Here is a 26,493-nt window from a genome sequence, read left to right as displayed (position 1 = left end):
CACTTGCAAATCCCATCTTCAAAGGTCATGGCATGAGCCGAGCAAGGACCCCTGATCAACCCAAAACTTCTCCTAACAAACCCCAGAAGCCATTCCTYCAGCCCCAYRGCAGATTCCAGGCCATGCACCTTCTCACTTCTGCACACCTGACACTGCTGAGCTGCTAAAAGGATAAAATCAACACCCCAGACCTGTGAGGAAAGCAGCACCTACTTGTGGAAAGAGGTCAGCCTCTTGAGCGTGGAGAGCACGTTGTAGATGTCATCGTCATCAGCTTCTTCTCCCTGCAAGGGAAAGGCAAAGGGAAAGGAACCCTTGAGGAGACCCCAGCAATCCAGCCCTGAGCTGCACAGGCAGCAGCAGCTCCTGGGGGTTTATGCAGATACCAAAACCAACTTCAAATTCTCCTGTGACTTTTACCTAGATTCTGTAGTATTTAAGTAACCACTGCACTGCATTAAAAAATAAGCAAAATTATCTGACAAGTATTCAGCATTCTCACTGTGTTAATGYCCAAAGCACTATCCTTTAGCAGTAGACATCATTACCAAGACCAAAATCAGAGTTCTATCTCATTTTACAAAAAGGACTGACCCATCAGCTTTAACAACCAGAGCAGGTGAACATGCTACAACACCATTTTAGTATTTCCTGCAAACTAAACAACAAATTCCCTTAGTGAAGGGAAAGTAAAGTACTTCCAAACCCTAATTTTCCCAGCAATTTTCTGAAATAAGAAACCCACTCACAACAATTTTTCTCCATTTTGATATTTTTTTTTTCCATCTAAAAGCCTAATAATTAAGACATGCTCCTGTCTTGAGATGCAATGGTCAATCAATGTTTCTCTCATTATCAGCCCAGTGAGAAGCCATAAAGCAGTGGGTTACTTGCTTGGGTAAAYTGAAAAATGCAAATTTTTCAATTTAAAGTGACTTTAAAATGATGAAACAGACTTATTAAATTAATTATTCAGAGAATATAACTTAAAAAGAATATCACAAAGGTCTTAATTTTAAATCCTTGCTACTGCTGTTCCCTTTCTTGTCTTCTCCCATTTTATCTTGGTTCTGTCTCCAGAGCTCTGTCCCATGTCTGACTTATGCACTCGCTTTTACTCAGAGATCTAAGCCTCTGGATCCATTTCTCAGATGCCTTTCAGACACTGCTTCTCTGAAAGCCTCCCCCTGCTCCCCTGGGAGTGAATATCCACAGGGTCTCTGAGGCTTTTCTGTGCTCCCTGTGGTGCAGAGGAAGGGGATCCCTCGGAGGAGCCCAGTCCCTGCTCTGCCCAGCAGCCCCAGGGCAYCTTTTAGGGCTCCCTGCCCTACAGMAWGAAGGGAAGCCAYTGGCAAAGAGAGGTGAAGGGAAAGGGAGGGGGAATAAGCAGGTACTGACTTCTTATTTCARCAGCACTTATAGAGCAGTTCTGAAGAAAAGACAAATTTAAGGAMAAATGTTTTTCCCTCTTAGTCCATTTCTCCTGAGAAGACTCTTGGGAAGGCACTGATGAATCCCAGCAGCTCAGTGCTGTCCTCTGACTGCCCTGGGGTAAAAGGTGGGGACCTGTGGAGCAGGGCCAGGAAGGGAGAGSTCTCTAAAAGGCCATTATCTCTCACACTCAGCTGCAGGGCATCAGATGTGGGTGGTTCTATCCCTTTGCCTGGCAGTCCAGCTTTAGCCCTCCCTGCTGCACACACCAGGTTTTGGTCCTGTTGGCCAGAGGTGAGGAAAACCCCAGGCTAAGGCAGTGGCACTGGCTGGAAGGACTCCCATCACACACACAGGTGAGAAGGGATGGAGCACAAATCCTGGACTGTCTTTCCAGGCTCTGATCAGAAATTAGTGRGAAAGTACACCAAGAATGGCAGACAGACAGCAACATCCATATATTTTACGAAAGAATGCACAGTGGTGCCCCAACTCCTCTGGACTGTGGAAGGCTTCCTGATTGTGCTGCCTTTTCACTCGTGCACATTCCTGCAGCTACACATTTTTATTTACTCTGCAACATAACAAAGCTTATTTACAGTGTGCCTGTATGTGGCATGTTACATAAAAATAGGAAAAAAAGGTGTATTTCCTTTCATATGCCATTCCAAATCAGAGACTTAGCTTAACATCCTCTAAATGTACATCAAAAATTAAATGTGTCYGCCACAGTGCCATGCATGGCTGGAAGCAAAGAAAAAGCTCTGTGCAGCTCTCATTTATGCTTAAAAGGCATGAAAATTACAACAAATTAAATAGYGCTACACAAAGTTAAATTGCTGCAAAGGAAGAAAAAATGAATACACTTTCTATTCTTATTTAATGTATTCTGTCTTATGCATTTTGAAGGATAAATTCTTACAACTAAATCCTAGGTACTCCCAGGTTTCAGACTTGTATCTTTTACTCTTTCCAGAGCTCTTTTAATATGCCATTATACATTTTTTACTAAATCCTCTCTTCCATGCAAAACATAATCCAAGCTTGATTCTACTGCCTGCATATCCATTTGGGACTACTGGAATCACTACAAGAATKAATATAAATGCAGCTTCTTCTGCATTTTTCATCAGCTTTCACCCATTCATCCACTTAATTTTCTTATGTGCACTGTTTAAATACTCAACTAAATGTGCAGAAGCAGGATTGTACCATAGTCTTGTTTTACACCATCAGTGATTTGAAGGCTTAATGGCTACTCCTGTATTTYTACAGGGAGAGGTAGCTCCAAATAATTATAAAACTGCTGCTGCTGCACTCCATCTTCAGATGGATAATTTCATGGCTTGCTAAGAATGTTTTCTGCAGTCTATCCAAGCATATTTTAGGCAGTTAACTTCAACAGTTTTAAGAAAACAAACCTCCTGCAGTAGATCCTCCACAGAATGGTTGAATCGATCCACAAAYTCGTCGATCAGCTGGCTGTGGGCTATGTCAACTCTGTTCTGGATGGTGTATTCCTCACTGCACAGGATGCTGTAGGTTTTGCTGCAGGCTTCCAGAACGTCTGACTCCACGTGCTTCTCCACAACGAACTTGATCTGCTTCAGTAAGGCATCCAGATGCTGCAGAGCAAAAAGAAGCTCAGCTGTCCCCTCGCCGGGGCAGTGACACCGAGCAAAGCCCTGCCACAACACCTGCCCAAGGCTGGGCTGCTCGTGTGCCACACCAAAGCTCAGCCTGGTGGCACTGACCAGRGCTCACTCCTGAGAGCCTCCACACCCCCTGCCCAAGGTACCTTTTCCATCCTGCCCGTGCTGTAGATTTCCAGATCAAAGTACTGAGGGATCTGCAGGAGGTTTGCAACCTTCTCGGCATCAGCGGAATACTGGAGCAGCATGGAAACAAARCAAACCACAGCAAAGGAAAAATAAAACTCCTGCACTAGAGAATGAGAAACTCTAAAGACAGCTGTAAATCCTAGTGAAAGATTTATTTTGTTGAAAACTGTACCTTTGATAGCAGCATGGGAAGTGCAATAATGAAATGCTCAGTCAATTTATTTCTGTCGTCTATCTGAGTTTTTCTTTCTTTTGCTGTCAAGACCTGGAAGTGATCAAAAATAACTACAGTAAATACAACTTCTCCATATAGCATTCATTAACTTTTCTAAATGTTGTATCACAAACAAAAATCCATGCAAATGTCTGTTTAACAGATCAAAAGAGGAGGGAATAAAAAAGACTCAAAACACATTTGGGTTGAAGAATGATTAAGTGGGAGGACTGTGTGTCCTAAGAAGCTGTGACTGAAAAGGAAAATACCATGTAACCCAGCAGGAAATTGTCTTCACACATCAACATCTTTTTAGTATTGAAATTCAAATATAACCCAAGTCAGTGGAAGTTTTGCCTTTGCTTCCAAGTGTACTGAGCTCCGGCTCTCACACATTAAAAACAAAGTGTTAATGTCAGACCTCAGGGCAAACTGAAGTATAATTAAGAAAACCAAACCCAAACCAACTGTTGGTAGATTTTCATGAGCAGATTTGTGGCCTCATCTCTAAACTGGAATGGAATTCTCAGTAAAAATATACTTCCAAGCCCACAGGGATGTGCTGAAGCACTAATGCTGTCAGAGCAAAACCCCCTTGGAACAGTGACCAGACAACAATCAACTCGGCGTGCATCATCAAAGCTTAGATCTGGCTGCTTGGCTTCAGGAAAGGAAAGGACACTTCTGAAAACAAATTGTGAAAATAAAATACTCATATTAGCTAATGATTGACATCTAGCCAATCTGCCAGACTGCAMAGTAGGGTTACAAGCTAAAGTCAGAAGAGAAACTATTTGACAAGAAGGTGAGCGCTTTATTAGAAATCTGTGCTATTACAACTGTGAGAAGGAGCTGGTGGGATGATGAGACAGGGGAAAGCTTCAGTGAGAAAGCAGAGATCCTGCAGTCACCAACCAGCCCAGCATTCACAGTCCAGCTGGGGAGAAGTAAAAGCTGGGTCACCCCTCCACTTCCACCACCAGAAAGTTAATGCTGACATTATCTGGTGCTTCAAACAGAAAACACCAACACGATYTTTTTTTTCTTCAAATTTAAAGATCACTTTGCCTGCTAGAAAAGTTTGCAGCTTGAGACAAAACAGTTGTGCTTACAATACAGTTTTGGTGATGAAAGATACAATGTGCTTGAATAAATTTAAGTGCTTTCATGGATGTCCTCCTCAGCCCTGAAATGTTTTAATAAATTAGGAATTCCAAAGAACATGCTTTATAAATTAAGGTACATAAAGCATGTTTAAATKGATGGTTTCTTGGAACTTTTCCTGGGATGCAGTTTCTGGACATGAGACTAATCTGCTCTGGTACATAAAAATTAMGAAGTTAAGTAACGGTATTATTTTAGCAATAGAGAACACCAGGGCTGTCTCCAGATTTCATCTTTATTAAATCTGTGGCTTTCTTTAATAAACTAGTTATGATCATTTAGAATGGAAACTAACAGAAGTACTGCATGTTCACATGGGTTTATTCCATTTTAGTCTATCCTAAGTAAGAAGGGGACCACCAAAAATCAGGGGAGTATGTCTGAAAAGCTGAGACTGCTTTGGAAYATGGATGCAGTATTTATGGAGAATACAGCTGAAAGCCTGTGACTTATACTGAAGTGTCTGCATGTCCTCAGGAGTGGCCACCCACTGGAAAATAAATGGAAGAGGCAACATGGCCAAAATGTCAAGTTCTGAAATTCTTAGGGCACTCATTGGAAGCGGCCGAAGAGGAGGGATGCCTGAAAAACACAGACACGTTCAGACTGGTCCCAGAGTCCCTCCTGCTCAGAGCAGAGCCAGCCCAGGGGTCACAYTGGGATGATCAGGGCTTTGTCCAGTCAGGTCTCAAAAACTGCCAAGCATGGAAAGGGCATCAACTCCCAATATCTGTTCCAGTGCTTAAATACCTTCACCATGGAGATCCTATTGACTTTTCTGCAAATTTTGTGTCCAAATTAGCAGCACATTCATTTTTACAGAAGACAGGTAATCCTACTCTGCTCCTACACTTTCCACTCCAATCCAGTTTTAACATTATAGGCTGGAGATGTGGGTACAAATGTAAGGCAGGCTTATGATAAAAAGAGCATCCAAAAATATAATAACAAAGTACTTTCATGCTGTAAATTCATATTGCTTAACTTGGCAATGCAAACCCCAAAATCAAACGAAGAGAAAACCAAACACACCCAGAAACTGAATCTCTAATGTTTCTATTTGCAGTGTTCAGATGCAATGGCAAACACAGACTGCAGAAGTGCTGTGGAAGTGTCCCGAGGTGGCATCCCAGGCWCTGCTCTGGCGCTGGCAGCACCCACAGCCCCACTCACCCTCTTGCCTGTGCCCCTGCCCACGGGGGGATGTGCCTCGGCAGCCTGGCGGATGGTGCACACCAGCAGCTCGATCAGCGCGCTCTCCTGCCGGTCCGACATCACTGCAGGGACAACAGGGCATCACCTGGCAGGGCACTGACACGGGGACGGGGGGGACAGCAGGGGACACATGGCAATTGGGGACAGCAGGGGACACACAGCAATGGGGGACAGCAGGGGACACACAGCAATGGGGAACAACGGGGGACACACGGCAATGGGGAACAGCAGGGGACACACGGCAGTGGGGGACAACGGGGACAGCAGGGGACACATGGCAATGGGGGACAGCGGGGGACACACAGCAATGGGGAACAGCAGGGGACACACGGCAATGGGGGACAACGGGGACAGCAGGGGACACACGGCAATGGGGGACAGCGGGGGACACACAGCAAAGGGGGACAGCGGGGGACACACGGCAATAGGGGACAGTGGGGACAGCAGGAGACACACGGCAATGGGGGACAGCGGGGGACACACAGCAAAGGGAGACAGCAGGGGACACACAGCAATGGGGGACAGCAGGGGACACACGGCAATGACACAGCAATGGAGGGACACACGACAATGGGGTGACACACAGAAACGGGGTACAGCAATGGAGGGGACAGAGAAACAGGGGACACAGAAGAATGGGGACACACAGCAACAGGGGAACATGGCAATGGGGGGTCAGAGATACAGGGGTGGACATAGCAACAGGGGACACAGAGAAACAGGAGGGACACAAAGCAATGGGGTGGACACAGAAACAGGGAGACAGCAACAGGGGACACCACCACAAGGTAGTGCAGTCACATTTATCGAGGCTTTCCTGCCTCCTCTTTGCTTTGCCATTCACACCATCCCAAAACACACACAGCAGAACTGGAAGGCCAGAGGAATGTAGGCTGGAGGAAAGGAYGGATGAAGGGGAATATAAGGAAAATCTACAAAATAAAGGGTGTCATAGAGGACAGACAGCAATGGACCATCTGCTGTCACTTCCTCATGAATTCTCTGCCCTTTGGCAAGTACTTCTGCTCACATGGGAGAACCAAACCCCACCAGGCTATGCAGAAACAAGGAACCACAGTGCCTAATTCCTAAGGAAATTAGCCCATAAATACCCCCACTCCAGCAGGTGCATACCAAAAGGTCAGCTTTTGAAAGATGGACATGAGCACATCTTGCCAGGAACATTAATTTTTCACCCACCTAAGCTCTGTGAAGGTCCCTGAAGGAGGACAATCCCGAAGGATTATAAAGGATCTTGAATAACACTCATTACCCTTGGGGCCCTTTGCCCCCAGCCTCCCTGGSTATTTTGCGCTATCATTAGCAAAAGGAGATGTGAAAGTAATGGTGAAAAAATCCCCCTTTTTTTTTCCTCTTGAGAATTCGTTATGTGTTCACATTGCCTGGAAAAGTCCCATATTTAASTAGCATCACCTGAAGTCCTTGTTTATTCAAAACGACATTAGCAATTTAATTTACTGAAACAGTTATTTAAACATTCAGACAAAATGAAGTCTTAGCCTTTAATATCAGGGAACCACAGTACAGCAGACATGAGAAAAAAAACCCTCTGGAGTACGAGAAGAAAAACAAAGTACAAATTGCTTCTTTGAAGCAAAGTGCATTAAAATTGGATTAACCCAAAATTATCTTCAATAGGTTTTCCAAACAAACCACAACAAAAAAAGATGTATCACTGTGGATGGCAGAAGTACTTAAGGAATAATTAACAATACTGTGCAATGCCAAGGAAGCACAGTGGTTAAACCAATACCTTCTTCTCCTTGGACTGGCTCCTCCAAGAGCAATTCTGTCATACATTCCCAGTCTTTCAGCAGTTCTTGAGAGCTCTCCCACAAGCTATCCACCAGATAGGCTGCATGCTCATGCAACTAGAAAATCCAAAGCAATCATCAGTACAACACTCAGTGTAAGCATCAGCTCCTCAACTTTCACAATCATGTGGCCACAGTGTGTCCTGGGCATATCTTATGTTAGTTGGAAAGAAAATTCAGTTTGAAACTACCTCTGGAAGGTCTTCTCCCAGCTGAATGATACAAGTGCAATGGGGTTATGTTTTAAGAGAAAATGGAATAAACCCAAACAGCTTCCTTTGCATGAAGCTGCTTGTTTGTGAAAAACCTTCCCCACATTTTGACCCAAAGGCTGTAAACTTACGCTTCCTCACTTTCTCACTGCACTACACGAAGGAGAGATGGTGAGCCATGAGAGTTGTAATGTATTTGTTTTGAACAAGTATTTGGTTTACATCCGTGCTGCTATGTGCTTGGAAAAAAGGAGCAGAAACCCTGGTGATTCCAGGGCCTATAGATTTAACATTAACTGCAAAAGATGTTTTTATGTGAATTAACACAACTGATGTAAAGTGAGAAAAATAATCCACAGGCTTCWCCTGTTTTCTAAACTTATCTTTAACCACTACCAACAAGTACCAAGCACAGCACGCAGCCTATGCTTGCTGGATGTGGGACTGATTCCTTTGCTGGAAAAAATGCCTCAGGGCAGGGAAGGAGGTGTCAGTACATTTCCCTCCTCTTATTTCTGACAGCTTTGGGCAAAAGTCCCTGCTGCTGGGCAAGGTTCCCTGCCCTGAATGCACCCCAAGGCTGCAGCATTAACTTGTCCCATGCATGTGGAAACTCCCAATTCTCTAACTCTATACCAAAAACTGGAGCCAGAATTGTTCTCAAAAACAACAACAGCAAAAACTGGCCCTGGGAGAGCAGAGACCTCAGGGAGCAGCATGGGAGGCATTTTGCTGATCTTGCTTTGGGAGTGGAGCAGTTTCTTTTCTCCTCAGGAGGACAGACAGGCTCAATGCTGAGTAATTCCAATAACACACACTCACATCTGTTTGCAGTCTAAATGGTCTGTTTGCAGTCTAAATGGTCTAACAAAGGTCTGTTACAATCTAAGTTTTAAAGAAGCTGGAACTAAAAATCCATTCAGGTGGCACACTAAGGCTCACAGAAATAGTGACCCTTTGTCCAGACTTTAATTACAGGTTTATGAGGGGTTTCTAAAAAACAAGAACACTGTACTGAAATTTTSTCCTTCCTTCTCAGCAACTCTTAAGTGTTTCTTTTCATTCTCCCAGTTGAGTCTCTCGTTCAAGGCTTCATAACAATTGAAATGACCAATTGTGATACCTTTCCTTTTGCTTTTTACCCAAAATATACTACCCTCACTTCTCTAGAGAAACATTTCTGTCATTCCTTTCTTTGGGTCTATTTATTATCAAATCAAATGTATAATTTTGAGCCTTYYCCCTCTATCTTCAGAACATCYGTACCAGACMATATCTTCTCAAATKTCTCCCCTCCACTGCCATTCCYCACYTGAATTACTGCATTACATCTACCAYACAACTTCCCAACTGCCTCAATAAACCATGGGCACAATCCCACCCTGGATGTGTTCAAACATGTGTTCACATCATGCTTCTGTCCTCATCCTCCAATGTTTCCAAGATGTACCTGCATAAGGCCCTGAAGGATCTCATCTCATCTCATCTCATCTCATCTCATCTCATCTCATCTCATCTCATCTCATCTCATCTCATCTCATCTCATCTCATCTCATCTCATCTCATCTCATCTCATCTCATCTCATCATCTCATCTCACAGCTCACCCTGCTCTGAACTAAGAACCCACAGATCCTTTCCACTCTGACTTCATCTATGATTCTAACCAGAATTGGAGATGTTTTGCAATTTTTTTCTCCTTCCTGGTTCCAATTATTTTCCTCCACAAAGAGTAACTCCAGAGGTGTTCTTCTTACATGGTTATGCAAGAAAAGAACCATTTACATTTGTGTGCAGCAATGCACCCTGGCAGCCACTGCAGCCCCAGCAATGCAGTGTGRGCACAGTGGGGACGTGAACGAGTTGAATAAACCATGAAGATTTTCAGATCTTTCAGAATTTGCTTAATGGACAAAGAAATGGAGGGGCAGGGAAAAGGGCTTACAGYATTTCTGAAAACATGAAAAAATGGAAAAGAAAGACAATTTATGACTGAATGTTGATAAAACACTACTTAAGTTCCAGATTTTATTAAATGCTTAAACGTTAAAAATGACTTTTTTACCTCACTTTCAAGAAAGAAAAGAACCAACATTCTAATAAGGTTTCCATTGGGGCTATTTCGSCCCCTCCTCTTTGCTAGAGCCTCTTCAGCTTGGGGATCATGTCTGCTGAACAGCCTGAAAATAAGCAGAAGGAGCTCATGGCTATCACAACACATCTCATTTCTGCAACAGTACGATGAGCATTCATTCTTGATACAGTAAATTTGTTCATAAGACAGTGAAAGAATCTGAAGCTATTCTGGGAAAGAGGGCACAACCTCTGATGTCTGAAGAGATGAACTGATCTTCAGAGTCTTTCCGTTTACAAAGCTGGAAGAATTTCACAGAGGAAAAAGCTCTCCAAAACCTACCAATATTGAAGAAGGTTTTGCAGTTTTTAATATTTGCATCACCTGTACAGTTTTGCATTTGTAACTTACCCAGTCTTACAGTGGTGGCAGCTCTTCCTGCACCAGTGAGTGCTCTAAGAGCTGAGGCCGTGTCACTGTGGCTGGGACACTGTACAAACCACCCTGACACCCAYGGAACAGCCAGCCTCAGGTACCAGGGGCAGCACCAAGGAGAAAAACAGCTCCTGGSCATTGTTTGGGGCTTTAAATTACAMACTCTRCACTGAGCTCCCCAATGCATGGCCAGTCCCAAACTCCTCTCAATGCTCAAATCCTCCTGYTTAAAGAGACCTCAGATGTGCCAATATTACAGTTACAGCAATGACAGTATTACTTTGAGACATTTGAAAGCTGTTTCTGGCTTTTACAGTGAAACCACGAAGCAAATTAACACATGAAACACAGAAGCCTGATTTCACTGCTGTAATTCACTGAAGAGAAGGATGAGTTACACACAAATGTTGCATTTTAGTTAAAAACATCACCTCGTCCTCCCTGCTCCTACCAGACAAGCAGTGAGCACCTCTGCAAGTGCTGGTACCTCACAAGCTGCACCTCAGGGGTGAGCCAGAGAGCCTCTGTGCTTGGATCCTTTATATCCTCAGCACTGTTTGCTTTCCTTTGCTGAGCACAGAGAGCAAATCCAATCATTATCTTACACGGACAAAGTGGTAGTGAAATGTATTAAATTAGGTGAGATAAATCATACCTCAAGTGCCTCAAAAAGATTCTAACTTATTTAACTGGAGAKTTTCTTTGCAGAAACCAAGACAAAATTAGTTAAGAATGAGACAATCTTGCCTCCATGCTGTTTACTTTGAGACACATTTACAGAACACAGAATAGGAYCTTGTTAGAGAACTCAGAACAAAGTTTTGTCTTTATCCTAAGTGGGCTGAGGTGCAGATATGGCCTTTTTTACCCTCAAGGCATTTTTCAAAATTATTCTGTCACACGTTGATTAATAAAGGAATTTTAGYATGTATTTTAAAAAAGAACCTAACCCTTTCCTGTAACTAGTAAAATGTCTTGCAGATAATGGAAATCTGCAAATATATTCCTTGAAACAGATAATGCTTGATTACAAAACTGGAATTCCAAAAATCCACCAGTGAAAGCTTACAATTACAATGGGGACTTCTAAATCTGTAATAAGCCRTAGAAAATTAGAGCACAGGCAAAGGAAAACAAATGCTTTTGTGTATTTTTTTCTATCTATCTTGGCATAAAAAACTAGATAACCTGGGTTCTGATATAAATAATCTCTCCATATATAAATTAAAGAACTCTAATGTCWCAACCCATTAGGACAAAATATCAAATTCCTGGTGAAGGATTTTTAACTGCAAACCATGAAAAGGTTAACTCCTATGATGTGGCAATGTCCTGGTCCCAGTTACTGATGTAGTGTGACACATTCATGGAAAGGCTGGCTCATGTCCTTTGGCATAGTGGAAACATCAGAGATGTCATMATGGTGTAGTGCATTTTCAGGGGAAGGCAGTGAGTTTAGAAACAGATTTTGTAATTATTGCTACATAAAAACCTCTCAAGTTCACAATGCTGAAATAAACTGGCTTAAAATTTGGTAGAAATGATGACTATAGATGTATCAGGCAGACCACCACAGACAACAGGCTCAATCTTATCACACCAGGAATTCAGCAAGTGCTGCAGGACTTAAATCAACCTTAGAAGTTTATGCAGTGTTTGTGTATTTACCCTCGAAGAGTTAGGGAMAGTTATCTGAACTGTAGAGCAAGAAAAATGCACATTCAGTTTCTTCAAGTCCTCAGGTCTTGACTTCAAACAAGAGAATAAAGTCTCCGGTTTAAATTAAATATCTGGCTTGCTAAATTGGGATATTTYACTCTACTGCTGCTTTGATTTTTGAGGTTGCCTCTGGGAAACATTCACAAATCTGGTTTTATTGCAGGGCAACTGATGACTTACTTTTTGTGGAGGAATTCGCCGGCTGCCACAGCCACAGGCCGGTGTGCTGAGTACACCAGGTGATAAACATTCTCGCAGTCTTCATTGGACAGAGCCTCCTCACTGCCRCTGCAAGAGTCACAGCAAAACTGAGCTCAGCAAAGCTTCCCCTCCATCCCTGARCYCAGCARAGCTTCCCCTCCATCMCTGAACCCAGCARAGCTTCCCCTCCATCMCTGARCYCAGCARAGCTTCCCCTCCATCCCTGARCYCAGCAMMGYTTCCCCTCCATCCCTGAGCTCAGCAGAGCTTCCCCTCCATCCCTGAACCCAGCAAAGCTTCCCCTCCATCCCTGAACCCAGCAAAGCTTCCCCTCCATCCCTGAACCCAGCAGAGCTTCCCCTCCATCCCTGAGCTCAGCAGAGCTTCCCCTCCATCCCTGAACCCAGCAAAGCTTCTTCTCCATCCCTGCCCTCCCACCCTTCACAACCCAACCACGAGGTTCATTCACTTCCTACAAAATCCTCAGAGGTTGGACATGGACTTCAAGGATCTTTGGGTCAACTTCAAAATACAGAGCTATTCAAAGGGCCTGTGACACTGAAAGTTTCTCTCATTTCCTTCTCCCAGTTGTATAAATATAAAATAATATTGTGAACAATATATAATGATATACAATAATATTGTGAAAAGATCAGAATCACTGCTTCCAAACCCTCCCCTGCTTATCCCTTAGCCCACACTGCATTGCAATGCASATCCTGCAAGATGCTAAACACTCACCAAACACTATTAAACTAAAACCCTGGTATCACAGAATCCTTYAGGTTGGGAAAGACCTCCGTGCTCATCGAGTCCAACCATAAACCCAGCATCTCTGTGTTCACCACTAATCCATGACCCCAGGTTCTTCTGAACACTTTCAGGGAAGGGGATTCCACTGCTTCCCTGGGCAGTTGTTCCAGAATGTTATAAAAATGGTATCAAAATGTCAGTCTTGTCACAATCAGGATGTTACCCCCATCCTTGTTTAGCTGACAGTTGTGTATCAGGACTCTACATCTGGCTTCCTACCAGACATAATTTTAACTGGTCATTCCCCATCAGAATTRCTCCAGACACCTTTCTGGAGTTCCTACCTGCCAGAATATTGCCCTGTGCTCCTCAAGGTGACCCATACTCTTCTGGTACTAAATGCATCTGGCTGTGCTTTCAACATGCAACCAAAGGTAAAGCAGGAATGGACCAAAAAAGGTGTACCAGGTAATTTTGGACCTTAAATCTTACTGTGTTCCCAAACATTACTAGTAATACAGGGAATAGATGTGCTCTTYCTGTCATTTCTGATCATATTTGTTATATTTACTTAAAAAATGTAACAGTRGATGCAAGATTTCATTTCTTCCTACTATTACAAGGCTAATCTCTTTAAAACAAAATGACCCATAAAAAAAAGGCTGAAATCAAGGCTCCTTTACTAAGGAAAGGTTACTGCAATCTTTCATCCAAATTCAGCACGTCCAAAAACATTCTTCAGAGTAGAGCCATTGGATGTAAAATACACAGCAAAAATTCTATGCATCTGCTTGTAAAACAGGTTTTGTTTTAATAAATAGATCCTAAAAGTTCAGCAGTGGCCTCCAGGTGCACGCTCCTGAGCTGCTGGGACAGGCTGGCTCCACATGAGCACGTGGAGGATTCCTGAGGTGAGAGCCTTACCTCAGGGGACCCGCTGCATCCCCACATGGAAAAGCCTGGCAGCAAGTGTCCTASCAGGGGACTCTTTTCAGCTGTCAGGAACCCAACCAACTCTCCCTGCCTGGACCTTCACTCAGCCRCTGCTGGAGTTATTCCAGCAAGCACAACCCACAGACACTTGTTTTGGGAGGACAGCAAAAGGTGGGCAAAAGGTGCCACAGCCTGTGGCAAAAGGTACAAATGCCCTTTGGCATTCTTCCCCATGGTGAATSCACAAATGGCTCCAAAATACACTCACATTTTTACACTTTGCCTCCTGTATTTCCATGAAGTGCAATATCTGATTTTAGCTTCATGTCCATGTTACTGTGTACTCAGTTCAAGGTCATACTCAATGCAAAGCAACACAATCACTCCAACACACAAGCAAAGCCCTCAGTCACCCCAGCACTCCTGGCTGAGGCCATTTTCCAAGGGAATGGGGGTGTGGAGCAGCACTCACTGGAGGATGAGCGTGACCAATCGAATGGCTTCCACGGCAACATCGTACTCCTTGTCCAGGGTCATGGACACGATGCGGTCCTGCAAGGGAATGGTGGCTCAGGCACGGGGCACACACAGGCACTGCCAGCAGTGCACAGCTCTAGATTGTCAATGAACTGTCAAATAAACACCCTTGGGACAAAGATGCTCACTGCCAGTGGGAYCCCCTCAGTAGCACCCAACCTTTACAGTACCCTCAGCTGTGAGCCCTGCTCAGTGGGACCATGGCAATGAGTGCTGCAGCAATCCTTCTCCTCAGCTGCTTGCCAGGAAGGGAGGCAGGCAGGAGAACTGGAAGCTGCAGCACTACTCTGGGCTGCCTTAATTTAACAGGTCTTTCCTGAAAAGTCATGTCTTTGGTTTGACAATAACAGAAAAATTGCCCCTCTTCATTCCCCTGAAACCAAATCATTTCAGAGCAAGGAATGCTGCATATTTGGAAATCCTGCAAAGAAAAATCACACCTGAATTCATGCATGGTTTCACTTTGTGTTTTCCTGTGTTTTCCTCTTTCTAGTGGAGACAAGCACACCATTTTCCTGTCAAATCGAATGATTTGGTAACTTCTAAGGACCCTGCAGTTATRAGAAGTCTTTTAAGGGTTTCTTTCTTCTTAGGTTCAGTTTCCTTCCTGGCAAAAATATCTGTGATTGGTGTATGCTGTCCTTCCCATGTGGGGWGAATTTCCATCCAGCCATAAAAATGCAATATGTCTCAGTGCTCWTTGCTTGACTGATCAAGTTACTGAAAAGAAATTGGGCCATCTGAAAACAAAACTCGATTTCTCTGGCTTAATCTGCTTCAGGAAGAACTAGGTACTCCATGACATTTTGGGGTATGAAAAAACAGAAATCAGGGACTGGAAAAGAAACCAGGCGAAGTGTAAGGCAACAACAGTGAAAATCACCAGAACAAACCAGGATAAAATAAAGATTTTCACCTATTTTCCCTACTATTCCAGGCATTTAAAAGCTGGAGGGAAATATCAAGCAACTGATATTTATTTCAATACAGAAATTTGGGATCAGTTAAAGAATGCATCATGCCTGTCCCCTTCCAACAAACCCAGGTCTGCAGAGACACCTTTTGTCACTGACTCAATGAGCCTCTATCAATTATTGTTAAGTTGCTGGGGAATTTGATAAATTCCTTGTATATCTAAACAGTTTTAAAGAATGTGAGGAGTTCATGAAGAGACCCAAAAAAGTAACTTTTCAAATAGAACACTCTGTTATGAACAAGACAAAAAAAAATGTTGTCAACTTTTCCTACGGTCCTGGCCAAGGAACAGCAACAACAGCACCAAGAGAAAGAACAGCCAGAGACATTGATCTTAAATGTGTCAGTGGAATTCCATGTATTCCCTCAAAGAGTATCTTACACCCCAGGATGCCACAGGGAGGGAACTGGCTGCATACAGAGGAGTGAGCACACAGGTGTAAAAGCCCTTCTGCATCTCTGAGAAAAGCCTGCAAGGAASGGGATCCTCCCTCCTGCCTATAGAGCAGAGCTACCCTCTGAATCTGAGGTCCTTGGGGACTTTGAAACGGAGAATGTTTTACTTCCAAAAAGACTGTTCTCTCCATTTTCCCCAAACATACCAGGTTTAAAATAAACTGGATTTTACCACACATTTTCTGCGTGGTGGCAGCTGCCAGCCAGAGCTGCACACCCAGCACCTCTGAAGGCATGACTTCTGTAGCTGAGCAAGTTCCAGCCCCAGCTGCTCAATCTGCCTTCGCAGAGATTCCCTGCACCACTCTACAASAGCACAACAGGGCACAGGCCTGTATTTTCAACTTGAAATGGTGATTTTCATTGTCTCATTCTGTATTAGGCTGTGAACAAGGCAGACTGAAGAGMCAATCTCTCCTTGTGCTCCCAGGCTGGGGAGACAGCACAGGGTCAGGGATGGGGGACTGATTGCATAGGAGTTAATTCACTGCTTTTCCATGTGGGGTCAGGTAATGTCTGCATCAGACAGGACTCATTGATGAAAAACGAAAAGCTTCTCTCTGACAGACAAATTTTTGTTTTTATGGACTAGGCTGATTTTCCAGCATAGCACCTACTCTTAGACACAAATGCTGGAAAGAACAGGCATTTTTCCTTTGAAAAAGGCATAGATCAGATCCTTGTCACAGCTCTCTAGAAGGAGGTGAAATATTAACACCCCAGCACAAGGCACTCTGGATCAAATTAATTTATTCTTTAAACAGCTAGAAGACCTCTAGAGAGATTTCTCTTGACAGTTTGAATGGATTGAACTGAACAGCAGCTGAACTGTGCAGGTCAATTAAATTCTGATGAAGAAATATAAATAAGCAACCATGGAACTGAAAATGGCATTTAGGTCAATTATTTTTCAAAGAGGTGGTGGTAGAGTCTGTGGTGGCAAAACATTTAGCTCATGTATCAGAGATTCAAAAAGCATTAATTTGGAACTTTGCTCCATCCTGGTGCCAAAGGCCACATCCTTGACAGCACAGCTGTAAATCCAAGTGCAGGCATTTGGGCTGTGCCAGCTTTCTGTTCCCTTGGTGAACAGAAATTGAAACTGATAAATCATTATGTTAAACAAATCTGTCCTCTGGGCTCACAGAGACATTGAGCTCACCTTTTCTTGTTATTTATTCAATAAGGAAACAGATTTCTGCAGTAAAACCAGCTTCAACGGGACAGCAGAAGAATGAATTCCTAAGAGGGTTCCTTTCTTTCCCTCTGAACCTTTTTGACAGAAATGGAAATTCMTTGAGCCATCCCAAACCCAGAAGCAATGCAAGGCTATCCTAACTTCCTTTAAGAGGATTGTACTGGGAAAAATAGGATGTATTTGGAGGCTTCACAACCCTGTGGTTTTCTGGAGGGCATTAATGAGTAACTACTGCTCAAGGTGTCTCCAATTGTCCTGGAAAGTTCTGCTGGTGGATGGGACAGGCTCGGCCTCACAGAGTCTTTTCCCTTACAAATTATGGGAGCCTGACAAGAAACACATTTTCTAGTAAAGCGAAGGAGATGTAAAGCCCACGAGAGCTTTTGTGGTCTATTTAAAAATAAATGGAATTACAGATGCAGCAAATATAAACAAATCTAAGTTTGCACAGAGGAAGCAGGAAAAGCAGCAGAGTTGTAGGGGCCATTTTTTCTGGTTGTTCTGAGATGATAAACCAAACCAGACTTACAGAGGCTTTAGAGGAACAATTTGAGGTCTGAACCTGTTTGCCAGGTTCTCTCGATGAAAGGAAACTTTGTCTTTACTGCAGCAGTCCCAGAAACTGGTTTTATAAAATCAGAAGAATGCAGGCCCTTAAGTGGTCTCACAAAATGATCCAGTTTTACCTCCTACTTTAGCCAAATGTACTCAGTTCATTCCTGACAGATATTTATTTAATCTACCCTTTAAGACTGTTACYTTAAATGAAGGAGATTATTAATAAAGAGTCTGCTCTACTATATAATTATAATTTTGGACAAAAAGCTTTCTTTAATATCTAGGCTTTACTGCAGGTTGAGCATCTTTTTTCTGCATCTCAAGTGAATGTGGTAAAAGGCCGATCGTCATGTTTTTATATATTGTTTACATACAGGGAAAATGTAACAAATTTTCTCTATTTTGTGCTTTCTAGATCAAACTGGAGGAGTTAATAATGAAATGGCAGACAAAACCRGCAAAGCACCATAAAATCTACAGGGAGAAGTTCAAATCTTGAGCACAAAATTTATAAATATTTTAATCTCCACTTTTCTAAACAGAGTTTTTCATTAGCATCATAATAATGATTTAAGTTGAAATAAACCAGTCAGCGYTGCTTCTATTCTAAACAAATTTTTTCATCAGGATTCTAATAAAGATTACAATGAAATAAATGAGTTTTTCCTTGAGGGTAGCCTTTCCCACAGTTGTGTGCTCTGCAGAGCACAAAAGCCATGGGGAGAGGCAGCAGCTGAGGTGGTGGYAGTGCCTGAACCCTGCTCAGCAGGGACAGGGCTCCCACACCCAGCTCTCACACAGTTCATGTGTAAAGTAAAGGAGTCAGGCCATAAAGTGAATTAACAGCCACATCAATTAAGCCACAGATATTAAGCAAAAGGTTTGTGCCAATGAAAAGCCCATTAAATGCTCCCCCAGCAGGGCCAAGCAGGCTCAGGGGGTTCAGAAGCTCCTGCTCTGCAGCAAGGCTAGCTCACTGCACACAGGACTGTGCTGCACATCCAGCTGACTCCTCCTCCACACACAGGCACATATGGAGCTAAAAAAAGCTGTGTAACAAACAATCTTTCATTATGCCGCTACTTTTAGATAGATTTCAGATTGTATAAGTACACATCTTTAAAATTCAGTCAATCTAAAATTAAGTAAGTTCATGCAGATTGAATAATGACAATATTTAAGCTATCAATAACACATACAGACCAATAATCATCCTGGTTAAGTCTGACAAATCTTCCAAGATAAACCCTGTGAAATGGATTTGGCTTCATCTCAGCACTCAGTAACACRGTTTTGGTAGTGAAGTTACAAGCCTTGTCACAAACACATGAGTTTATTTTTAACAGACATGACTCAAAGACTACAACAGGATGATGATACTTTTACTTTCTGTCCTCCTTCCAAAAATTGTATTTCTTCTTACCTTGAATCTGTTAGTGAACAGCTCCAGYTTGGGAAACAACTCTCTGTTGGTATACAGACTCTGAAGAGCTTTCAAACACTTCAACCTCACTTCACCTTGCTAAATAAAACACACTGAGATTAGCTGATAGAATACTTTCACCAAATGCACATGAATATTAAAGAGTATAACACTGTAATTTGTTTAATGTACATTTAAAATTTTATGCAAATSAGTGACCAAAGCCAATTTGCAATTCAGCCAGAAACTAAAACTCACATGCAGTCGCCCACAATGTTAATTTTTCTCTATATTTGCATATAGAAACATTTTCATGTGCCATCTCTGACATGTCCGTTATGCTTCCCTTTCAAGTAACTCCACAAAAAGATAAAGAATGCAGCGAGTAAAGCCAAACTAAAGCTGCAGGGTCTGCAGGTGGTTGTTGCAGGCAGAGTGGATGCTCATGTTCAGGGAACAGCCACCAGGCACCTGGGGACCGACAGCTCCCTGTGCTCACCATGGGTGCCCAGGGGCTCCAAATGAGCAGGCACGGGCTCAGCAACACCATGAGCCCAGACAGCAGGGGCACAGGTAACGTGCACTGCACTGCTGATCCCAGAATGTCCATCACTGCACCTCTCCCAGCAGCACAGCAGGGCTGAGGAAGGCCAGAGGCTGCAGAGACCCTCCCGAGGCAAGCCACAGCCCTGGCACAGAAGAGTGGCTCGTGTCCCTTTGTCTGAGCCATGCTGGGGCAGCAGCTGGTTCACCCAGGAAATGTGGGTGTCATGGGACAGGGCCCATGGATCAAGGTTTGTATCCTACAGAAACTGCTGAGGGACAGAGGAACTGGGCACCCTGTGCTGCAGGTGCCTAACTCCACTGCACTGTCCTGGCAAACTATGGATTCTTGTTGAAAAATATATGTGGATAGCAAAAAGGTTATAAACACAAATCTACCCAAATATGACCTGTAGAGTTCACTGCAGTGTGAATTAACTTTGCTGAAAGTGAAGAAATTACCAAATGTAAGCCCTTAAGCTCAAGAACCAAAATGAACTATTGAACTTCATAAATAAAACTCCATGGCCAGAGGGCTTCATTTCTGAATCTATTCCAGAATCCAGTCTATGTTTAAAAACTCCTCACACTAAGAAATAAAAGAACATTCACAGACTGACATAAAATCAGAAAATATAAATCCTGAACTTTAAGTTTCTTTYCTCCTTCACACCTATGTCAAAAATTGAAATAGAATACAAAAGCAGCACAGAATGTGGATTTTCAGAACTTCCACCAAGAACAACTGCTCCTGAGAAATCATCTCGCTATATCCAYAAGAAGTCTCTGAGCACTCGTGCTCTCTTCTAGGGATCTTTGTGACTACCACTGCAGAGAAAGTCAATGAGATGTAAGCTGTGTTTAAAGAGATCGATCATAAGATCTTTCAAGGTACAGAAAACATCCTTGAAGAAAAATTACACGGATGTGATGCACAGCTAAAGACGCCCAGAGCAATGCTGCATGCCACAGTTTTTCACAGCACCTGTGTGGCAGCAGCAGACCCTCTGTCTGCTCATATTGCCCAGTGTGTCCAGAGCCATYGCTGCTCAGGGGACACGAGCCCCGATGGCCCCAGCTGGCTGAGCCCCAGAGGGTCAGGCTGAGCTCCACTCTGGCCTGGATGGRCAGGGCACAGCGAGGCAGCAGCTTCAGTCCCAGCTTCCCTGGAGCCTGTCCCAGCTGCGCCCACAGCCAAGGGCAAAGCTCAGCCCAGCGGGACCCCAGACCTGGCCACAACAGGTCAGACTGCCATGGAGCCCCAAGGCCTCGGGGCCATCCCCAAACTCATGGATGGCTGGTGCCAGAGCTCAGCAGGCCCTGCATGGGGCTCTCTGTAAGGCTGGAGGCAGAAATGGGGCCAGGCAAGCAGGAACCCCAGCTGAGCACAGCTCCCTGCAGGCCCTGGAGGCCACAGCCAGGCCCTGCCCAGTGTCTGGCAGCAGACCCAAGGAGAAGGGATGGCAGGAGAGGGGCAGCAAGAGAGGGAAAAAGGCTGCGTTCCACCGGGTCCTCCTGCCTGGCAGCGGGGCCAGGGGACACAATCSCTGGGAATGACTGCCCCTTGGTAGGGCAATGATGGAGGGAGGACTCTCTGAGTTTAAACTGCTGTCAGGGATGGAATTCACMTCTTTGGAGAGGGAAGAACCCCCCCTGCACATCAGCTTGCTAACCTYGGTGAAAAGGATTTAAAGCAAAGTCAGTGGAGTGGAGTGGAGTAGCAGGAACGGTGTGGGAAGGCTGAGGAGCAGAGAGCTGGGCAGGCAGGGAAGAAGGGCAGGGTGAAGGTGGGYGTGCATGCAGCCAGCCCAGGATRCAGGAGCAGCAGTGCCAAGACCCTSCACATGCCACACAAGAGATGTCTCCTGGTCACTGTGGGAATAACCCAACCTGAAATCTCTGGGCACCCCAAACACCTCCGAGCAAGGAAGGAATTGGGTGGGAATGTTCAGGTTTGGGTGATTTCTGACAAACTTAGGCCAGCACAAAAGCTGTAAACAGGAAAAGACTTAGAAAACTAAGAGATGAACTTGTTTAACTGATTCATTAATTAATTAGGAGGTCAAGCACAAGAGGAACATCTGTTCCAGAGGGCCCTGGGTTCATCCTTTCCATAGAAACAGACAATAAGCAAAGTAAGAGGAAAAAGAAGGAAATGCCAAGAAAGAAAAACCATTTTCTTACGTRTTAGGACCTGGTTTTAAGAACCATGATTGTCCAGGTTTCAAAAACAGTTTCATGCATCAATTAAATAGGTGAAAATTAAGACTGAACAATCTAATTTAATACCTTTCTTTTCAAGAGGGCTTTTTAAATGCAATTATATTATAGTTTATACACTTTTAATTTATGCTCCCAGATACACGGGAATGAAAGACACTTTAAAGGAGAGAAGGGCAAAAACTGAAACCCACATTCAAGTGAAAATGTGTAACAAAAAGCCCTGCAGACGTTTGTCTGAAATCTGGGAGACAGGATTAACATACAAAATATAAGGATTTTCCAAAATATAAGGATTTTCCAAATTAGAGAACTAAACTTCTGTATCCTATCTCTGAAAAACGGCATTGGAGCTACTACAAAGACATCTAAGAACTGTTATTTCTGTGGTTTAATTTGCATGTCTTCTGAAGTAGAAAATGAAACTGCTCAGGAACCTCCTGCACTGCTGTTCCCTTTTTGCAGCAGCAGCTTTCAGAAGAGTTAATCATTTTGGGGTGACTTGTGTTCATGTGAAATGGAAATAGCCCATGGCTACTGCCTCAGTCTTCATTTTTTAAATGACAATCATAGCAAAAATTATCTCCTGATCAAAGCAAGGCAAAATGAAGAAACTTGGGTAACAGCTTACAAGTMTTTCAGGCAGGGCCAATGCAAACCACTCTGTTGGGGATTCTGTGCTTCTGGAGCATTTGCATTTCTGGTTGGCTCTTACTCCATCTTTTTCCAATATACTCTTCTATTGCAACTCCCTCCTCCTTTCAGTGCCTCCCAAAATGTTCATTCTCTCCCTTTTCATCCTTTGACACCTGTCCCAGACTCTTTCCCATGCTGCCCACAGTCTTTCTCACTCCACTCACTCCACAGGTGACACATCCACTACACCAACAAAATCTCACCCCATCAGGTGGACTGGGACATCAAACACATTAGTGATTTCAAGACTTAGAACCCCAAGGCAACTCTGTGGCCTGCCACAAAAAAATACTCCAAAGCAGAGGTACGAGAGCAGTCTGATGGAGTTCTGCTGTTCCAAATGGTCCTGTTTTCACCCTAATACTGTAATTTAAAATGTCTCTGATATGAAAGAACATGTTCTTTTTTAAAAAGCTGAGGCGTAAATGCGTACCATGGCTGCAGGCAGATGACCAGACCCTCCCTGAGGTTAAACTAAGAAGATGTGAGAAASGAGTGGACATGCCATGAGAAATGTGACAGATGAGAGTGACAGATTCCACAGATGGCTAAAGGGAGTGAGGTGAGAAATGGATGGACTTCAAAGACACTGGGAGGGGGCTGAGAGCTGTGAAGTACAACCCCACGAGATTCTGGAGGTGCTACTCTGTGGAAATGTTCTACAAGGTTTAGAATATGCTCTCAAAAATCCACTGCAATTATTCCAATAATAATTTGTTTAAATTACATATTTGTTTAAATAATTTATTTTAAATTACAAGTCATAGTAAAACAAAGCCCACCACACACCTAAAATCCTGATTCTCCAACCTGAGCTGGCCCCCCCACTTGTTTGATAACTTGAACAATGTCTCCTTCCAGAGCATGGCAGCTTGTGAGGGACAGCAATGTCACCAACAAAGGACAGAGAGCAGCAGCTTTGTGCTCCAGGCACTGCCACAGCCGTGTCTCTGTGCCCAATGCTCACTAAGCCACACTGCAGTGGCTCTGGGGCAGACAGGGGCTGTGGCTGATTGGAGCACCAAGCAGGAGCTTCCTTATGAACAAGGTTTGTTCCACGATATATAATGTAAAAGGGAAAATTTGTAAAGAGTAAGTTTGAGAAGTACGAGTTTGGAGTGCAAAGAAATCCCATGTCTAGTGTAAAGCACAGAGGATGTTCCTAACCCTGAACTGCTCCTCCAAGTGAAGGCAAGGTGCAGATCCCTGGCAGCTGCAGCATCACTGACTTCTTTCACTRTGAAAGCCAACATCTGTGTAACTCATCTTGTTCAGACTTCAGCACAGGAATGACCGAGCCAGAGCCTTAATATTAAGATGCTGTTTGAAGCTACTGAAAAAACTAATATTTTAAAATAATCAGCTGTTAACTATTGGTTATGTAAGTCATCAGAATGAACTTGCAGACTTAGGTATTTTTTTCAGCAGTGGTCTTAGAAAAGGAGAATAGTCTGAATCAGGATGCTGGAGTTTAATGAGCATTTCAACAGCACAGGTAAGTCTCCTTCGTATTTGTTGGAGAGGGTTAGCAAGTGAGTTTAGAGTAGGAGGAGTGATTGCAGTGGTTTTGGGGGGAGTGGGAGCATGGGCCGTCCCACTGCTGCCTGCCTGGGGTACAGAACCCCCAKCAGCAGTGCAGAGTCCTGCTCCCTCAGCACCCAAATGCTCCTCTTGCTGCAAGAACTGCATGGGTATTACCAGCACTAAGCACTGTGCTGAGCCAGACCAGCACTGCTCTGGCTTCTATCTGGTGTCTCAACAATTGTTCGAAGAAAAAGCTACAGGGAACCTTGGAAAGATTCTTCAAGGAAGGGAGTGAATTGATGAGAACACCACTGGTTGTGGAGCCAGTGGTGTCTGTTGAGGACCCAGAGATTTCTTCTAACCTTTGGAAGACACACATGGAAATCCTGTTTTCATTCTTGTTCAGACACAGAGGCTCTCAGGGGTGCTCTGAGGAGACTTCTCTTTCTCTTGTAACCAGAAGAAAAGCCCCATGGAAGAAATTCTATCAAGATACTTCAGCAGAGACTGAACACATGAAAAGCCCCAGGACCCAGCAGACTGGGAGCAGTGCTCCTAATTTCAGCAAATATCTGGAAGTGACCTGACTGACAGACACCAGGTGAGGAACCAGAACAATCTCTCGGCCAGCCCAGGATGATGCACCAAACACGTGCTGGGCAGTGCAGCAGCAGCTGCCTCCAGTGCACTCCAGTGGGTGGGAACACACAATACTCACCCTGTCGTGTAGTGTCCAACCAACATATTTTAAGTAACTATCATTCAGGAAGGCATCACTGTACATTTTCATCCAGACACCAATTTCTTCGATGCAGACAGCTCTAATCTCAGCAATAGCATCACTAATGAGAGAAAAAGAAAAGAACGAGGGTTAGCCAGATTATAGACACTTGTACTTSTCATTCCCATTGCCACAGCTGTAATATTTTACTTTTATTTGTCATGAACTTCACTGTGTGAGGCCTGTCACTGTCCTTACTGCTATCTCACTGATTTTCTGTTCTTCTACATCCTTGAAGTCTTTGATCTATCTAATAATTTCAGTCGGTATATATTCTGATGTATTTCCTCTACATAAAATAATTCTCACTCTAGTTTGCTTCTTAGTCTATTACTTGATCCTTTAACCTCTCTCTTTTCAAAGGGAGTTATGAATCCAAGCTACAAACCTCCTCTGGACAATCATTTCTGAAACAGTACCACTGACATTTGCTTTGCATTCCTGACTGACTCCAGCTCAAGATGCAGAACCCCTGCAAGGTGGGAGAAGTTATGTGGTTCAGCCAAAGGCACCTGCCAGAGGAGCACAGTGGAATTTGCTACAGAGATCTCATCTCATGCCCCCATGAAAGACCCTACACAAAAATCAGGAGAATTTTGCACTTCAGCACTGATTTTTTCCAATTTTCTTGCTTTAATCCTACTTTCTGACTGTGGCAAGTCATGGAAGAGGCACAGGCAGACTTCTCAGCTGCTTAGTGAGGAAGGGCAGCAGGAAACTGTGTGGAGAGACCACCTAAAGAGAGCAGGATGGAAACACTTTCCATCTGATTGGCACTTCCCTGCCTGTCTGCCATGGAGCATGGCATATTTACTAATAATGAAACAACAGGAAAACGGATGGGCACCATCTGTCCCTTCAGGAATTCCATCTCTGGGACATCTGCTACCATGAGAAATCAYTTGTGCCACTCCAGCTGGCACTGCCTCACAGTTCTACATTTCAGCTGTAATACAAGAGCAACACAAAGAGTCATTGCAGAGAAGAAGGGAATGTCTGGTGCTTTGCAAACACTACACTTGCTTGTAATCGAGACCCTTGTTTTGCATTTTTATTTTAAAAACTTCTTTTGAAAAGTAATAAACATCAACTGAATTCTAAAGCCGACCAACAGAGCTCCGAAATTAAATTTAATTCATGGGAAAAAAAAGAAACAAAGAAATTCCAAACTTCAAGTAAAAGAATAATTGCAAAAATGAGAAACTGTATTTTTCTAAAAGACTTAAATTTAACAAAATATAAATAAAATTCACTCACTCTTCTGGTCAAGATACTGCAGAGGTTCACAGTGTAGCAAACCCTGRTGACTCCACACTGGAACTCTCTCCTTCCCTCCTGCAGRCTGGCCCAGCTCACCTGGTGCCATGTCCTGTCCCGGACCTTCCAGAGCCCCCCACATGGACCACTCACAGCATCACACAGGGCCAGGGGACATCTCCAGGCAAGACCAAGGGTTCAAATTCAACTTCTAGGGAGGAAACTGCTCTGCTGAAGAGCAGAAAAGTATCAACAGCCTGTCATGCATTTAATGCATGAACATGGGGGGAAATGTGTGC

General features: G+C 43.7%; 1 protein-coding gene across 1 annotated transcript in view; it reads right to left on the bottom strand.

Moving 5' to 3' along the window:
- Positions 1–213: 213 nt before the first annotated feature.
- Positions 214–26,493, bottom strand: part of LOC130585442 (cohesin subunit SA-1) — a gene marked incomplete at its 3' end in the record, with an annotated part of 135,131 nt that continues 108,851 nt past the window's right edge. Inside the window, exons 10-20 of the mRNA XM_057385932.1 lie at positions 24,875–24,998; positions 19,174–19,272; positions 14,499–14,578; positions 12,320–12,427; positions 9,977–10,091; positions 7,640–7,757; positions 5,824–5,927; positions 3,445–3,537; positions 3,230–3,319; positions 2,853–3,056; positions 214–284 (exon numbers count right to left, since the gene is read on the bottom strand). Coding sequence (XP_057241915.1) covers positions 214–284; positions 2,853–3,056; positions 3,230–3,319; positions 3,445–3,537; positions 5,824–5,927; positions 7,640–7,757; positions 9,977–10,091; positions 12,320–12,427; positions 14,499–14,578; positions 19,174–19,272; positions 24,875–24,998 — 1,206 coding nt within the window. The remainder of the gene's footprint in view (positions 285–2,852; positions 3,057–3,229; positions 3,320–3,444; positions 3,538–5,823; positions 5,928–7,639; positions 7,758–9,976; positions 10,092–12,319; positions 12,428–14,498; positions 14,579–19,173; positions 19,273–24,874; positions 24,999–26,493) is intronic.

Source organism: Malurus melanocephalus, unplaced genomic scaffold (genome assembly GCF_030028575.1).
Source record: "Malurus melanocephalus ecotype Western Australia unplaced genomic scaffold, MMel_1.1 scaffold_889, whole genome shotgun sequence".
NCBI lineage: Eukaryota > Metazoa > Chordata > Aves > Passeriformes > Maluridae > Malurus > Malurus melanocephalus.
The sequence above is the reverse complement of the archived record's forward strand: the minus strand, read 5'-3'. Positions and strand labels throughout refer to the sequence as shown.